This window comes from Ascidia mentula, chromosome 6 (genome assembly GCF_947561715.1).
Source record: "Ascidia mentula chromosome 6, kaAscMent1.1, whole genome shotgun sequence".
Classification (NCBI taxonomy): domain Eukaryota; kingdom Metazoa; phylum Chordata; class Ascidiacea; order Phlebobranchia; family Ascidiidae; genus Ascidia; species Ascidia mentula.
Window position 1 is genome coordinate 6,330,978 of NC_138571.1, and position 16,689 is coordinate 6,347,666.

The 16,689-nt window shown below is 37.8% G+C and overlaps 4 protein-coding genes across 4 annotated transcripts in view; 1 reads left to right on the forward strand and 3 right to left on the reverse strand.

Moving 5' to 3' along the window:
* LOC145907034 (uncharacterized) overlaps positions 1-10,297 on the reverse strand; it is a 55,612-nt gene extending 45,315 nt beyond the window's left edge. The window contains exon 1 of the mRNA XM_082994474.1: positions 9,554-10,297. Coding sequence (XP_082850600.1) covers positions 9,554-10,297 — 744 coding nt within the window. The remainder of the gene's footprint in view (positions 1-9,553) is intronic.
* LOC145906158 (protein unc-93 homolog A-like) lies at positions 178-2,898 on the forward strand. The gene is made up of 8 exons (XM_082993569.1): positions 178-428; positions 484-630; positions 702-883; positions 943-1,389; positions 1,443-1,613; positions 1,675-1,909; positions 1,974-2,141; positions 2,210-2,898. The coding sequence occupies exons 1-8, from the start codon at positions 317-319 to the stop codon at positions 2,284-2,286; spliced, it is 1,539 nt and encodes a 512-aa protein (XP_082849695.1). The 5' UTR covers positions 178-316; the 3' UTR covers positions 2,287-2,898.
* On the reverse strand, positions 3,030-5,907 carry LOC145906163 (hillarin-like). Its single transcript, XM_082993576.1, has 12 exons — positions 5,809-5,907; positions 5,696-5,756; positions 5,581-5,638; positions 5,256-5,316; positions 5,038-5,113; positions 4,678-4,790; positions 4,298-4,424; positions 4,086-4,234; positions 3,834-4,006; positions 3,639-3,775; positions 3,334-3,564; positions 3,030-3,269 (listed from the first exon to the last, which is right to left on the reverse strand). Exons 1-12 carry the CDS (start codon positions 5,817-5,819, stop codon positions 3,150-3,152), a joined length of 1,317 nt encoding a protein of 438 aa, XP_082849702.1. The 5' UTR covers positions 5,820-5,907; the 3' UTR covers positions 3,030-3,149.
* Positions 10,298-15,407: 5,110 nt separating the features above from the next.
* Positions 15,408-16,430, reverse strand: LOC145907035 (uncharacterized). Its single transcript, XM_082994475.1, has 2 exons — positions 16,009-16,430; positions 15,408-15,840 (listed from the first exon to the last, which is right to left on the reverse strand). Exons 1-2 carry the CDS (start codon positions 16,428-16,430, stop codon positions 15,408-15,410), a joined length of 855 nt encoding a protein of 284 aa, XP_082850601.1.
* Between the last annotated feature and the right edge of the window lie 259 nt (positions 16,431-16,689).

Here is a 16,689-nt window from a genome sequence, read left to right on the forward strand (position 1 = left end):
ACTAACAAAAGTCCCTGACCGAGTCATGTACAAACGATTTACGTTCCACATGACAAAGTTCCCCTTTTTTCACGAAGCGCAAAATCAATCAACCGTGACATATTAAAGGAAAGGACAAATACCGGCGACAAGAGCGAATGTTTTATTCAATATAAACCGTTTTGTATAAATAACAGTAAACAGCGCAGTTAGTCTTTAAACCACTTATGTTGACATTCCGTTATTGTGTGTTTTGTGTTAACGCGCCGCTGGCAACTGTTCTGCTCATTATGACAGAGGCGCAGAAGTTTGCTTGGGGCTACAAGTAGATAACAGCATGGCATTACACGTAAAATTTTGCCTGTTTCTCGTAGGCATACTGGTTTGCTATTGCTCGGTAGGAGGGGTCTACGCACTTGCTTCTAGTCTAAACGTGGACCAAGGCCTTGGTAAGTCCTGTGTTTACTTCAGTGGAAAGGAGATGTTATTTAGGCTTCTTTACAGGAACATGGTCACTTGCCCTGGCATACGTTACATCTTTATTTGTAGCACCTTGCACCCCTGTAATTGGGTACTTGGTCGGTTGCAAGAAGCTGTTGCTTATCGCTGAAGTTTGTTACCTGCTGTTTGTGGCCGGAAATTGCTACGCCTGTACGTATGTAGCCTACAGTGGTTGTTGTAGATAGAATGATTTTTGTTTACTGTTTGTGCGTTTACAACAGCTTATTACACTTTGCTGCCAGCTGGAATATTTTTGGGCGTAAGTGAAGCCCTAGCATGGACCGCTATGCCGATTATAACAACTTATTTTGCTGAAATTCGGGCAAGTGAAGATTCCGCCAACAAGGCAAAACTTATCCGGTATTACACAGGCTATTATTTCGGAGTTCTTCAGGGCGCTGCGGTATGACCCAGCTGCATAGACTCAAAAGCTGTTGTTACATGTGTAACGTATATTCACAGGTCATTGGAAATGGATTGAGTTTTGCCGTTCTATTTATCGATAGGTCCTTGTCTGGAGGTCAAAACACAACTGACACCGAAGCGCGATTGTCAAATTACACTTTCTGTGGGGCTGGCGACTGCCAAATTTCCAACATAACACAGGCCAATATCGCACAATACAAGCCCGTGTTTACATCAACAAGATATGCCTTAATCGGCCTATTCAGTTTCCTAATAATATGTGCTATACTATTTCATGCTATTGGTTTGCCAAATGACATCACTTGGGAGCTACCGGTTACAAATCATGTTGAAACAGTGGCTGAAGAGACAGCTATCAGAACCAATCAATTACCAGGTAGCCAACTTCATACCAAAAATGCCGAAACGGAGGATCTAATGTCAAAAACTGCACCTATAATAAACAACATTGACCAAGTTTCCGGCGGCGAGGTAGAAAGAAAGGTATAGAATAGGTGCATTAAGTTTATTATATTCATTAAAAAACTCCTATAAAGTTGCCATTGGCAACAGTTTTTACAGAGACGCTGAAGGCAGGAACGAAGACTTTTATTAAACCGAAACATCTGCTGATAGTTTTACTTCCAGTATATAATGGTATGACTATCAGCTACAGCTATGGCGAGCTCACTAGGGCTTATGCATCTTGCATGCTTGGCATTGATAAGGTATATGCTGTATGTACTTTGTGCCCGCAAACATGTTTAAACAGCGTTTATGCAACGACAGGTTGGCGTCTGCATCATGTTGTACGCGTTCGCGGATTCGGTGTTTTCCCTCCTCGCCGGGAAGGTTGCTGGGAAAATGGGAAGAAATTTTCCTTTTCTCTTCGCTTTTGTATTAGATCTTTCCATTTACACATCCAGCCTTTTGTGGAAACCCAACAGGGGCAACTTGTGGGTTGTTTATTTTATTTTCATTTTTTTGGGTTGTTCCGACGGTGTTTGGCAAACTTTAAATACAGGTGAGAGTGTTGTATGTAGCACGTATATCATATAGGGAAATTTTAAACTTGGTTCGAACTGCAGCAATGTATGGGGAATATTTTCCTGAAGAAAGAAAGTTGGCGTACAACCTGTGGAATGTGATCACCAATATTGGCCTCCTTGTCCAGTTTGCGATCAGTACTTCACTGTGCGTTTATGCAAAGATTTATCTCCAAATAACTGTGCTGTGTCTTGCAATTAGCTTGTACGGTACGTGAATTATCTGGAGGATGTGATATGTGATGTGATTACAATGTAATTACAATGTCGTTTTGCAGGAATTTCGCAGGTTATCTATTATCCCCATGAACTATTTCTTATGACCAGACGCAAGTCAGGATGTGCATCAGAATAGCTGTTCATGATGGAGCATCTAATCGTTTTCTTTCAACCACCGTAGATTTTTATGATTTATTATCATCATATTTCATACTTATGCAACATAATTATATGATGGTAATTTGTTTTTTGTTGTAATAACCGGCGCGACATGAGTGGCCGTGTCATTTTTGCACACATTATCCGGAAGTGACCGCAGCATATAACCTGTAATCATCAAACAGAATTTGCTGCAAACATGACGCAAAAAAACAGAAAAACCGACGAGCTGACACAGTCATGTTGCGTGATTAAATAAAAGCCTTGTAAAAATGCGAAAACATTTGAGATCATCAACAACTGACCGAAAAATATGTCGATCTGCATTTTGGCCTTTACTTGGTTGGTTATGCACCAAAGCCCGATGTCCGTAGAGCACACATAGCCAGTATGTACTGGCTACCCGTTACTGTTTGCACAGATACGAGTATACGTACTTAAAGTTGTTAAAAAAAAATAACATTTGCAGCCTGATATATGTTGGTGAAATTCACCATATATTCTCACGACCTCAAATACAATTTTGAATCATGTTTGTTTGATAAGTTTTGTCAGCGTTTGGCAATCTAATACCATTTTATAGGTGTTGAGAGGTTTTTCCATAGTTAAGGTTCCGTAACAGAAACTTATTTCATAACAGATTAAATCTTATTTTCCTTTGAAGAATAATTAATAATGTACGTAGGCAATTTCCTGTGATTCAAAAGCTAAAAAGCCGTGTGGAAAAGACAACAATATATTTGGAAAGCAAAGTTGTTTCAATACATTTGTCACAAATAACACAACCAATATATGTCATTTTCAAAACTTCAAATAATATTTACAAAGAGGAAAGTGAATTCAAAATATCATTCGCCCAACAAGCTGAAAAACACACAACCCTTTTAACGGTTTGTTTTTCTCTCCTCCATATAACGTGAGAATGAAGTCACCTGATTTCGGAAGACGTACGTCGAGTATCTGTGTGGAAAACAATGCGAAACTAAAAATTTAAAATCACAAAAATGCACTGCACAATTCTCACCACTTCACCAACAGTTTGCTGCATCGTAACAGCGTCGCGAATCTCGCAATGTAGGGTTTCATCGACTTTTTCACAGAGTTCTGGATCAAAGTCAAGAACTGGATCAGAATTTCGAGGAAATCCGAGCTTGATTTTCACAGTACCCCGTTCATCACATCTAACTAGGCCGCTATTGGGTGAAACAAGTCGAAGTTTAAGAAAGTAAAATGTCGGAAAACATTGAACGGATTTCTGCAAAGCACGACAGGGTTTAAGAATTTAATACACATTTTTCGGTTCGATTAGTGCCTTATAATCAGTCTTACTTCAAATTGTTTAAGAGTTATTGGTTCGTGGAGAAGTTGCCAAGCGGAATCGTCAGGGAAATGACTCGTGATCAATTTATCCGGGTCAGTGAGGAAATAATGTTCATCAAATTTGTAAACCATTTCACCATTATTCTCTACAATGCAAATATCCCGTAAGATCTACCAGCGTTTATGGGAGCAAACGTAACTTACCCTTGACACCTCTAGCTCCCCAATTTGTATCAATGAACCTCCATTCGTTGTTTATAAACACAGCATTCCAGTGTGAACGATGTTGTTCGGGGTGGGACATAAACGAGAAATCAGGAAAATAACCGGCACCTTTAACGTAACCGGCTATAGTTGCACAATGCAATCCTGCTGCCCTGTAATTTATAATGTGGGTTCAAAGTTAAAAAAACGCCTAAAATTTGGAACGTCAAATTTCAAACATCAATTACATACCTGCACAAACGCTGAAAAAGAATTTCATAAGTGGACTTTCCACCTTTAATTGCTTTCAGATGACCATACGGCGAGTCTTCAGTCACATTGCGATCGAACACAATTTCATTCAAATTTTGCGTGCTGACCCAGTGGAACAATATTCTTACCTAAAACATATGGATAGTAATGATGTTTCTTTCTACCCAGATACAAACAGTTCGCATGCTTGCCTTTTCAAGGTCGGTGAGATCCCAAACGAAGAGTTGTTGCATTAGAATTGAAAAAGTTACATTTTCAGACACCACGCTGAGGGCATATTTCTCCAAAACTTCGAATAGCCCTGTGTTTCCAGACACACTGCAAAAAAGCAAAACAAATCTGTGATTAAAAGGCCAACCAGACAGGAAAAATATTATCAGTTGTTTAAAAAGATATTTTACAATAAAAAGGTAAACTTCGAAGTAAAATCATGTGAGAATGTTATGCCATTATTGCCTGACCAATGTTACCTGGTTTGTTGACTTTTGTTAGAAGTTTTCCAAGATGTACGTTTTGTACACTAATACAATTGCAAGTTTTTAACAATGATCTAACATGTTAAAACCACTACCTGTACAAATCCTCTTTTGATGTTTTGGGTGGCGTTGGCTGAGGCTGCCGCCCCAATTTCGGAACAATTTCTTCTGTACTTTTTAATTTCACAGCATTGTTATTTGGTCCCACCTGTGAACAAAGCACGGATCAATACATGCAAATATATAGATTATGTTGTATGCTATGCTGACAAAGGCCTGCACTACTATATACCCACCGAAGTATCGGTCACAATACATTAGGTTTTTACTAGAAAATCCAAAGACAATATAATGGTAGGTTATATTCTGAAAGTGGTGTTATGTGGCGTGGGGCACCTGATGAAATTTTCTATTAGCGTAGAGCACAGCTTGACAAACGCTTAACATTGTATTACCGATTTTCTTGCTCGCAAACGTTCCTCTAAATGTCGTTTCCAAGCTTCCTGGTTGCGACGTTTGATTTTTTCACGCCTGTAATGAAACATACGTCATGCAAAAACAATTTGCAACAGAGGGTATTTGTTATGAAACCTGCACCAGAATATACTCTTCCATGTAATGTGGGACAAAGATATGGCTATAATTTAACAAAAAGCTGAACACTTAAAATTACCTTACGATTTCATCGCGAAGTGCATTGGTCTTGTTTTCGAAGAAATTGGCAATCTCTTTTACTTTGAGTAAAACAGGAGTTGTACGTATATTCTTAATCACTTTCGCCCTAACAAGTTGCCACTTTAGATAGTGGCACGCAGCAAAGATAACAATAGGTTAACAATTGTGCAATTTCAGTTGTAGTTTAAACAAACAGAAGAAGTGTTGATTTTTCAATAAAAGCAAAGGTTTCTTTGGAATTCTCAGCGCTTTTACCATTTCATTTGTTTCGCATCTAATACTGTTGTACTATTTTGCATAAAATATAGAATTGGAAATCCTACCGCTCATTCTCTCGCTCGAAAAAGAAGTGTCGTTGTTTTGACTGTTTGTACTTTGCGTCTGCAATTAACCGCAAGAATATTGAATCTGATTGCACGTTTTCACTACACAGCTCACCGTGTTATAGTTTCTGTCACTTGTTCTGCCAACCCAATTCGGCCTTCTTGGTATCATGTGTCTATAAATATACAATTATCAATATATAAAAGTATTGTGGATATTCTACTCACCGTTGTGCCATACTTCTTTCGCATAATGCTCACAATGCAATCAGGTTGCCGCAGTCTGTACGCAGCAATTTGAAATAAGAGTTGTGTTTCCCGTTTGAGGTGCCAAAGCAAGGTTGTTAATTGTTTTCCCTTTGAAAAAGTTCCGACGTCAATTTAATGCGACAATTAAGTGAAACCTAACGCGTATGGAGACATGTAACCTGAACCCGATGTCAGTTGTGTTGTTTGGCGTGTAGGGGGATTGATGACGTGCAGTGTGATAAGAACACCTGACCTCTTTGTAAACAATACACTATGTCAGCAAGACACATTGAAAAATGGCAGCTGTGAGCTGTTAAAAAAGTGACTGGCGGATACCGTTACGACGTACACTCATCCCAAACCCACTAATCAAACTGAATGTTGTTTGTTGTTTTGCGCAAGTTACTACAACGTAAAAAACAACTTTAACACAGGTAAAACCTTGCTGGTTGCGGATATAGCGCCAATTATATGACTTCCTTATAATCGCGCACAGCCTTGTGACTGCAGTCGATTTTACTCGGAGGTGATATAGGTTGCAACATACCGCATCGGACGCCTAGTTGCTGCACGTATGTTCAAACAAAAACCCACTCATCACGAAAACTGTTGACGTTTTTATGATGGAATTTTAGGTCATTATTATTCCGCAAACTCACTAAATTTTGTCAGAGGCAATGCACGCTGGCAAATAATATAATGTGATAAATTGAAACTGCAGACGTTTACGTAATGGATGGGCTGTTTTCCAAGAAAAGTTTCCTCTATGTAGACAGTAAGGTCCAGAAATGTGTTGCAATAACCGCTTGTCGCACGACCACAAAATAAATTACAAAACCCTACAGCACAATAAGTGATTTGAAACTATGTGTTTTTTGGTTTCCTCAATTCATGACAAAATAATTTTAATATCAAGGTGGATTTATACAAGATTTAACAGTCGCGTGGCAATCACAATTTACCTGACGCACGAAGTCGTTTCTAATCGCATTTGTAAACAACGGAAACAACCCTAAAAACACGTGTAACAGGAAGGTGAATAATACATATTACGAGGTGAATAATACATATCACAAACAATATTCAGATCATGTCCCACGAGAGGGGGTGCAGCTGGTGCGGAGTATCAGGACCCATACCAGCAGCCTGGGGGGACATGAACATAGCAAGAGCGGACCCACGAACACAATTGTTTATTTAATAACAAAGGGATTTCTGTCGAGAACGCTCGGTTTCATGTGTCAAACAACTAGCCATGGAAGTAAGCCTAAATAACTTTTGTCAACATAATGACCGTTATTGCGTCATAGACATCTTGTGACTACACTGACATTAAGAGGAGCTCTCGTAATCGCATTTTACCGACAAGCGGCCGAATTTTGAAGTACGGAACATGGATAGATCTCTGATTGGTCGCAGCTCGACAGATATTCCCAAAAACTTTTCCGCCTTTCCCTGACAACCAAATTTTCTCTTGGCCTAGTCAACTGTATTCACCCTTGTTCTTGGTAAACGCAATTTACGTGTATTTCAGGCCACTTGTCACAAGGTATCTTGGGCCCAGCAGAGCCTTCTCCAGCGTTGGGCATTCGAGTGGTTGTGTCAGCGTCTTGCAATTGTCTGCTCTGGTCAGACGGTGGTGTAATTCTGACGTGCTTTATTAAAGTTCACAGTCGTGTCTTGAGTCGTGACCATATCATGGCGATTGCTCGGTCGATGTTGGCGGAAAGTCAACGTTTTCATGTTTGGATAAAGTTTGCGTTTCAACATTTTAAAGATTATGTTTGTAATCAATTGCAAGCCCCGTTTGAAAGCAAGATACAATTATGAGCGTAACGTTGAAGGTGGATGAAGGCCGAACCAAAATCAAGTCATATATTAGTTGTTGGAAAACCCAGTTACATGAATACGTTTGTTTCTTTGCCAAAAATATTATTCGCAAGCCAAAATTTTAAGCATTGAGGCACGGAGTCTCGGTGAAGTGTTGTTTTAAATTGGAAGATGTAATTGAGATAACAATTTTTCGCACTGATGAATCACGTTTAAATTAAATCAATCAACAAAAGTTTGCTGTCACTGTAATCTCTTTCAAGTCAATTTATTGTAAAAAAGATAAAGGTGAACTGGTGATAAAAATGCCGGTTCTTTCATCCCCCCAGGATGCTGCGAATCCAAAAGGTTTCCTTTGATATCCGAAATATTACAAATCACAACGAAATATCATAGACACTGAGTAGCATAATATCGGTTTAGCAGGTCTATACTGATTCATACCCAGCGCTACAGGTAACTTTATTTACTTTTAGATTACCATCTAAACATTTTATTATCATACGCGTTTATATCAATGCGCCAAAAAAGTTTGTAGAATGCAATAAATGTTTTGAAATGGGTTGTTTTTATTTGACTGGCTATGTCAAAAAATCCTGGGCAATCAAATAATTTTAACGATTTAAATGCGTGTTCATTGTTTATTAACAATTAAAAGGGTAAACACTGACGCATATTTTTGCGGCATACCTCCCTCAAATTTACAATACAACGTTACCTAAAAATGTTGCTGTAATAAGGAGTTATCACTTACTACAGTATGTTATGATGAACTGAGAAGTTAAAATTTATCTCTCAAAAACAAAGCTTTTCCAAACTATTTTCTTAAGACAAAACACATATGGTCACAAGGTCTTTTCGTAGAATTAAAACACACTTTTTTTCTCAAAATTTACGAAGAACTGCCGCAAATCTGGAACCATAGTGGAATTAGATGACAGCAATTGGCATCAATGCTTAGAGGGTCAATGGATGTTAAAATTTTATGCGCCATGGTGTCCTGCATGTAAAGCAAATGAAGCTGACTATATAGGTTTTGCAGAATGGAGTGATGACTTGCAAATAAATGTAGCCATGGTTGACATCACTAAAGAACCAGGGTTAAGTGGGAGATTCATGGTCACGGCACTACCAACCTTTTATTTTGGAAAGGATGGTGAGTTTTGGAGATACAACGGGCATCGAAAATCAGATGCCATGCATGATTTTGTGGAAAGCAAACAATGGAAGGGGGTTGAACCGATTTGGTGGGTCCGACACCCAAACTCAATACAGATGACATTGATGTCATGTCTTTTTAAGACCTCTGTGATAATGAAGAATATTCATGACTCCTTAACAGAAACAACTTACAAAGAAAATACTTTTGTAATAAAATCACTTTTTTGTATTCGCTTAAGATTTTTGAAATGAATTGACATCAGCAACATCATGTCAGATTCCAACTTAGTCCTGACAAACACAACTGACATAACTGTATTACATGAATAGAAGAACAAAATTAAAATGACTCCCAGTATAATTAGGATTAGCTCCAACTAGGCTAATGGGAAAGACGCATTTAGTATTAAATAATATCAAATGATATGAAGCCAACCATATGAACAAATTCCAGAGATGATCACGGACTCCGCAAGTCGTAGTGCCAGGGTGGTTCTTCCAACATGTTTTTATCTATGACCTCCCCAAAATGTGTAGCGACAACTCGCAAATGAAAACGTCTTGATACCAACGTTGATGCAAATAAGTTATATAGATCCAAAAGGTTACTCTCCATTGTGAATTCGAACATGTCTGCTTAGACGACCTTGGCCTTTAAATGTTTTTGAACACAACGTGCACTTGACAGTTTCTCTGCAGTATGCGTTTTTCTGTGCTTTTTTGATTCCCCAGCTGTCTTGAAGCATTTTTCGCATATGTCACATCTGTAAGGCTTTTTCCCGATGTGAATTCTAACATGAGCGGTTAGATGTGATGTCATACGGAATGCTTTTGAACAAAATGTACATTTGTAGGGTTTCTCACCAGTATGAATTCGAACGTGTTTCTTCAGACTGAAACTCTCGCTGAAACCTTTGGAACAAATTGTGCATTTGTATGGTTTCTCTCCAGTATGAGTTTGTCTAAGGTGCCTTTTCATATAATCTGCAGATTTGAAGAATTTTTCGCATATGTCACATTTAAAGGGCTTCTCTCTAGTATGAATTCGAACGTGTCTTGTTAGATGGGTTTTACTTGTGAATGATTTGAAACACAATTTGCACTCGAAAGGTTTGTCTCCAATGTGCAGTCGAGCGTGACTATTTAGATTACTCTTGTGGCGGAATGTTTTTGAACATAAAGTGCACTTGAAAGGTTTCTCTCCGGTATGACTTCGTCGATGGATATTTGCTTCCATTGAGGTCTTGAAGCATTTTTCGCAAATTTCGCATCTGAAAGGCTTTTCTCCAGTGTGAATTCTGACATGATCGGTTAGATGGGATTTTTCGCTGAATGCTTTTGGGCAAAATGAGCACTTGTATGGCCTCTCCCCAGTATGAATTCGGACGTGTCGGTTTCGACCGCTACTAGAGCAGAAGCTTTTTGAACAAATTGTGCACTTGTATGGTTTCTCTCCAGTATGAAATCGTCTGTGCATTTGGATTTCTCCTGCGCTTTTGAAGCATTTTTCGCAAATTTCACATCTGAAAGGTTTTTCTCCAGTATGTATTCGAATGTGTGTGACTAAATTACCTTTGAAGGTAAACAATTTTGAACAAAATGAGCACTTGAGGGATTTCTCTCTTTTCTGTTTCCGTACCGTTGTATCTTGATCCTTTCCCATGCCGACAGTTTCGTTTAAATAACTTTAAACAAAAGTTATGTGAACAACTTTTCTTCTGATTTTGTATCTTTTTTTTGCTAAATACTTTTTGTGTGGAACAAAAAGATCTGAAAAACAACAACAAACGAAATCTTAATTTATCACAACACCTATTATAGACGTGTGCGTATAAAACATTGGTATTTCAGAAACCATACGTTGATATAACGAAACGTACCATATAGTTTGATCAATCTGGTTACAATATCTGCCTGTGTTTTCCATAAGGCTCACCCAATTTTAACAACACCATGCAAAAAAATTGAATCTATTATCTAACATAGATACAAAACACGTTATTTAGCACTGATATTGGATGAAAAAAGGGCTAACAAAATACGCCCTTAAACAAAAAAAAGAAGTCGACCCTTTTAGGTGATTCACTTTTTGGTTCATTGGTTGACCTTTACACAGATATGAAAATTATGAAAAGATTACATACTTATATTCATGTTCCACTCTGATCCTTTGCAACAAACATAAACTTCTGCTCCCAAGTCTTTCACACTAACAAACAGGAATATTACTGAACTAATTCAACAGTAACCATAACCCCCTCTCGCTCCTACACGACTCCTTATCGTCCATAAATCATCGTACATTCATGGTACATACAATGCCTTTGGAACAAGCACTTACACATTTCTGCTATAGTGTTCCAATTTTCTCGCCCATGCTTACTATCGCATTGGAACACATGTTCGCTTGTTTTTTCTGGAGGGTTTACGCACGCATTCACGTAATAAACCAGCACCCCTAAAACAATCAACTCGTTTGCGACCAAGATAACAGCGTGTCATTGTCAAAGATTTGTCTGTATCCCCCTACATTGCACTAGAACGCAACGTCATTTTACGTCCCACTAGGTAAAACGCGCCCACCCAATTATCCACCAAAACAACCCACTCCTGGTCTCACACGAAGGGGATTGTTACGTCACAGTACCACTAATACAAACAACGTACAATGAAAACATGCCTCCTACCACAGTTACCAAATTGTATCCACGTTAATCAGTTACATTTCAAATATATAAGACTCGAAAGTTATGTCGCCGAGTCAAAGGACTTCACAAGTTCAAAACACAAGTAAAACTAAACGTACCAACTGTGGGGTGACCCAGGCACGTACCAGCCCACGGCTAGTGGTTCCACCAAAGTTCCAAATATACATACATTATTATGTTTACACCTTATTCAACTGGAAACCGGATAAAAGTCAGTTATGTCTTAACAGCAAAACAATTTCGTCCTTTCACCCTACAAACCAGTCGTCCAAAAGACAAGCACATGCGCGGATGGATACAAAACACTGTACTGATTAAAGGTGATCCCGAATCAGTCAAGCGTTAATTTTAGCTGTAACAAATAGTTTGGCGTGGAGTTGGATCACAAACTATGGGACAGATAATTATTAAACGCTTGTGATTATGCGAGTTTGTATCTAGAGGTTGCTTGTTTTGTTCTACTTCTGGAAAAAATCCAAATTTGTTTTGTTCAGATACCACAAGCGTGAAACATCTAAACTAATGTGCAATTGGTTACGCTTGAGTGGTCATTTAATAAAACCATAAAGATATGTTGTTCAACTCTTGACATTATATTGAATAACTGTTGATAAACGCAAATAGCAAATGGTCGTGTGTGTAGTTTGCTATCCTATATGCAGAAGATTATACCTGTGTAATGTTGACTCTTTTTATTTTAAGCACACTGTTTTCCCTGTTTTTCTCTTTGTTCACAGTTGGCTGCTACAAAACACTGTACTGATTAAAGGTGATCCCGAATCAGTCAAGCGTTAATTTTAGCTGTAACAAATAGTTTGGCGTTGCGTTGGATCACAATCTATGCTGGACAGGAAATTATCAAACGTTTGTGTTTATGCGCGTTTGCATCCATAAGTTGCTTGTTTTTTAGAACAATTAGTTAAAAATTGTAAGCTGGCTTTTGTTTGAAATCTTGTTCTGGTATTGGACAAATATCTGCAACTGGTTACGCATGAGTAAGCAAGCGGTGATAAAATCATGAAAGAACTTTGGTCCGACTCTTGATGACGGCAAAAGCAACTGGTCATTTCTGTAGTTTGCCAGTCTATACACAGACGGTTGCAGATTATACAAAATGTGGCTTTTTTCCTAATTTTAAAGGTTGTGTTTTAACTGTAAACAAATTGATATGGACAGAGTGCGTGATAAGAAGAAAGGCGACACTTGCTGCAAAACTGTTTCGTTCTTTCGTTGAAAAACTACAAACAAACATCTCGCCTGTAAACCCGACTGGACCTTTTCCCGGAATAGAACCAACACAGTGAGAAAATCAAACTCCAGGACATGAAGCGTTGTTTTATCTCCACAAGCAACGCAACATATAATCGCTGGTTGTCTATTACGTCATAAAGGGTAATTTCCCTGGGCCGCAAACCAACATAAGCTGGTTTAAAGCCAACGAGTAATTTTGCCATTCATAACAATGGAGTTGGATTTTACAGAATATTCGTATGTGGATACCTGGGGAATACAAATATTTTGTAGTTGGAATATCCAACCTTTGGAGGATTTTTATTCGTTACAACGTGAGTAAGAAAGATGCGTGGTTGGTTATGTTTTTGTTTTATTTATGAAAAAAAAAGAATTTGATTAAATGGATTTTTATAAATAATGTCGTTGAAATTAGTGGAAATTATTAACTGCATACATGAGCAATTGTAAAAATCAGTTGCTAATAAACAGTTGGATTAATACCAGTTCAAAAACAACTTTTTGTTTATCTTTAATATGCTTTTACAATTATTCATTTGTGCGGACAACATGACCCATCAATGAGAGGAATGGGGTTTGTTCCGTGCTTTTGTCTGCACACTCACAAGTGATAAACCAACTAGCCATCTCTGATTGGTCGCAAGACAGGTATTCTACATACTTTTGCGCCCTTCGTTGCCAACCAAATTTTCCCTGGCCTAGTCAAGTGTATTAACCCTTGTTCTTGGTGTACGCAATTTATGTGTATTTCAGTCCACTTGTCACAAATTATCTTTTTTTCGAGAGGTTGTGTCAGCGTCTTGCAATTGTCTGCTCTGATCAGACGGTGGTGCAATTCCAACGTGCTTTTCAAAAGGTCACAATCGTGTCTTGAGTCGCGGCCACATTATGTCATTTGGTCTGGTCGAATTGGCGGAAAATGATTGTTTTCATGTTCGGATGAAGTTTGCATTTCAGCAGAACTTGTTTTAAAGATTATATTTTTCATAAAGTGCAAACCCTGTTTAAAAGTCACTTTACAAGTCATAATTACTAGTGTAGCGTTGAAGGTGGATGAAGGTCGAAGTAATGATAGTATAGTTGTTGTCAAACCCTGTTTACATGACTATGTTTGTTTCTTTGTTGTCAGGAACAATATTATTCGTAAACCGAAATCTTAGACATTGGAGTCACGTAACCTCAGTTAAATGTTTTTTTAATTTGGAAAATGTAATTCCATGCGCCATGCACGGTATATACGAAACTTGGTTTAATTTTTACATTTAGCATTTGAATTTTTGTCATATTTTTTTTATCAACGAATTATAAACTTACATAATTACTTAGGTTATGAACGGAAAAACATTATAGTTATGAACGGAGTTGGAGTAATAGTGTTGAGATAATGAAAGTTCCACTAACTGAAAGCATGAAAGACTGCTAATCCATGTGGTTTCCTTTGCTGTCCGAAATATTACAAATCGCAACGAAATATCATAGACACTGAGTAACATAATATCGGTTTGACAGGTCTATACTGATACATACGCAGCGCTACATTTGTGATACAGGTAACTTTATTTACCTTAGATTACCATCTAAACATTTTATTTTCATGCGTTTTTATATCAAAGCGCTAAAATTGTCTGTAGAATGAATTAAATATCAAAAAACCTTAGGCCATCATATAATCATAACGATTTAAAGGCGTGGGTCAGTGTAAAAGGGGAAACACTGACGCATATTTTGGCGGCACACTTCCCTCAAATTCCCAATACAACATTACCTAAAAATGTTGCTGTAGGGTGTTATCATTTACTACACAATGCTCCGCTTAACAGAGAAGTTTAAATCTACCTCTCAAAAACAAAGCCTCCAGAGTGGCTTCATGCTGCCAGTAATTATGAACGAAATTGACGTCGGCCATTTTTAATTGCTGATGAGGAATCTGGCAGATTATACAACTCCTATTTCTTCTGCCAATACAGGACAGTAACATGTGAAAGCGTTAATAAACGTTGGTTTAAAAATATTTTATTTGGACAAAACACATATAGTCACCAGGTCTTTTCGTAGAATTCAAACACACTTTTTTTCTCAAAACTGAGAAAATATTTATTTGTAAAATCACTTTTTTGTATTCGCTTGAAATTTTTAAAATGAATTGACATCAGCAACATCATGTTAGATTCCAACTTAGCCCAAGCAAGTACAACTGACATAACTGTATTACATGAACATAAGAACAAAATGACTCCCAGTATAATTGGCATTAGCTCCAATTACGCTAATGGGAAAGAAGCATTTAGTATTAAACAAAGTAACAAAATGAAATTAGAATTATAAAGAATATCAAATGATATAAAGCTAACCATATGAACAAATTTTAGAGGTGGTTATGGACTTGGATTTTAAGTTGCAGCGACATGGAGGTTCTTCTAATATGCATTAACATTTTTTTGTATGATCTCTCCAAAATATGTGGCGACAATTCACAAATGATAAGTCATTGTCCTGCATCTTCTCACAAGGGAGCTGTTGTCACATGATTACTTTGTTTAAGAAAGCTTAAATTGAAATACACTGACTTTGATGCAAATATATTCAATCTAAAAGGTTACTCTCCATTTTAAATTCGAACATGCCTACTTAGATGACCTTTGCCTTGGAATGTTTTTGAACACAACGTGCACTTGACAGTTTCTCTGCAGTATGCGTTTTTCTGTGGTTTTTTGATTCCCCAGCTGTCTTGAAGCATTTTTCGCATATGTCACATCTGTATGGCTTTTCACCAGTGTGAATTCTAACATGTGCAGTTAGATGTGATGTACTGCGGAATGCTTTCGAACAAAATGTGCATTTGTAGGGTTTTTCTCCAGTATGAGTTCGCACGTGTGTGTTTAGACTGGAACTCTCGCTGAACCCTTTGGAACAAATTGTGCATTTGTATGGTTTCTCTCCAGTATGAGTTCGTCTGTGCCTTTTCACATAATCTGCAGAATTGAAGACTTTTTCGCATATGTCACATTTGAAGGGTTTCTCTCCAGTATGAATTCGAACGTGTCTTGTTAGATGGGTTTTACTTGTGAATGATTTGAAACACAATTTGCACGCGAAAGGTTTGTCTCCATTGTGTAGTCGAACGTGTCTATTTAGATTACTCTTGTGGCTGAACGCTTTTGAGCATAAAGTGCACTTGAAAGGTTTCTCTCCGGTATGACTTCGTCTATGGATATTTGCTTCCCCTGACGTTGTAAAACATTTTTCGCATATATCACATCTGAAAGGCTTTTCTCCAGTGTGAATTCTGACATGCTCGGTTAGATGGAATTTTTCGTTGAATGCTTTTGGGCAAAATGAGCACTTGTATGGCCTCTCCCCAGTATGAATTCGTACGTGTTGGCTTAGAGTACTACTAGAGCTGAAGCTTTTTGAGCAAATTGTGCACTTGTATGGTTTCTCTCCAGTGTGAATTCGTCTGTGCATTTGGATTTCTCCTGCGCTTTTGAAGGATTTTTCGCAAATTTCACATCTGAAAGGCTTTTCTCCAGTATGAATTCGAATGTGTGTGACTAAATTACCTTTCAAGGTAAAGAATTTTGAACAAAATGAGCACTTGAAAGATTTCTCTCGTTTCTGTTTCCGTACCGTTGTATCTTGATCCTTTCCCATGTCGACAGTTTCGTTGAAATAACTTTATACAAAACGTTCATTGAAACGTTCTTTTCTTTTGATTTTGTACCTTTTTTTGCTTAAACTTTTTTTTTGTGGAACAAAAAGATCTGAAAAACCACAACAGACGTAAACTTAATTAATCACAAAACTTACTGTAGACGTGTGTGTATAACACGTTAGTATTTTAGACATATTACGTTGATATAACGAATCGCACCATATAGTCAGATTCATCTGGTTGCAATATCTCTCAGTA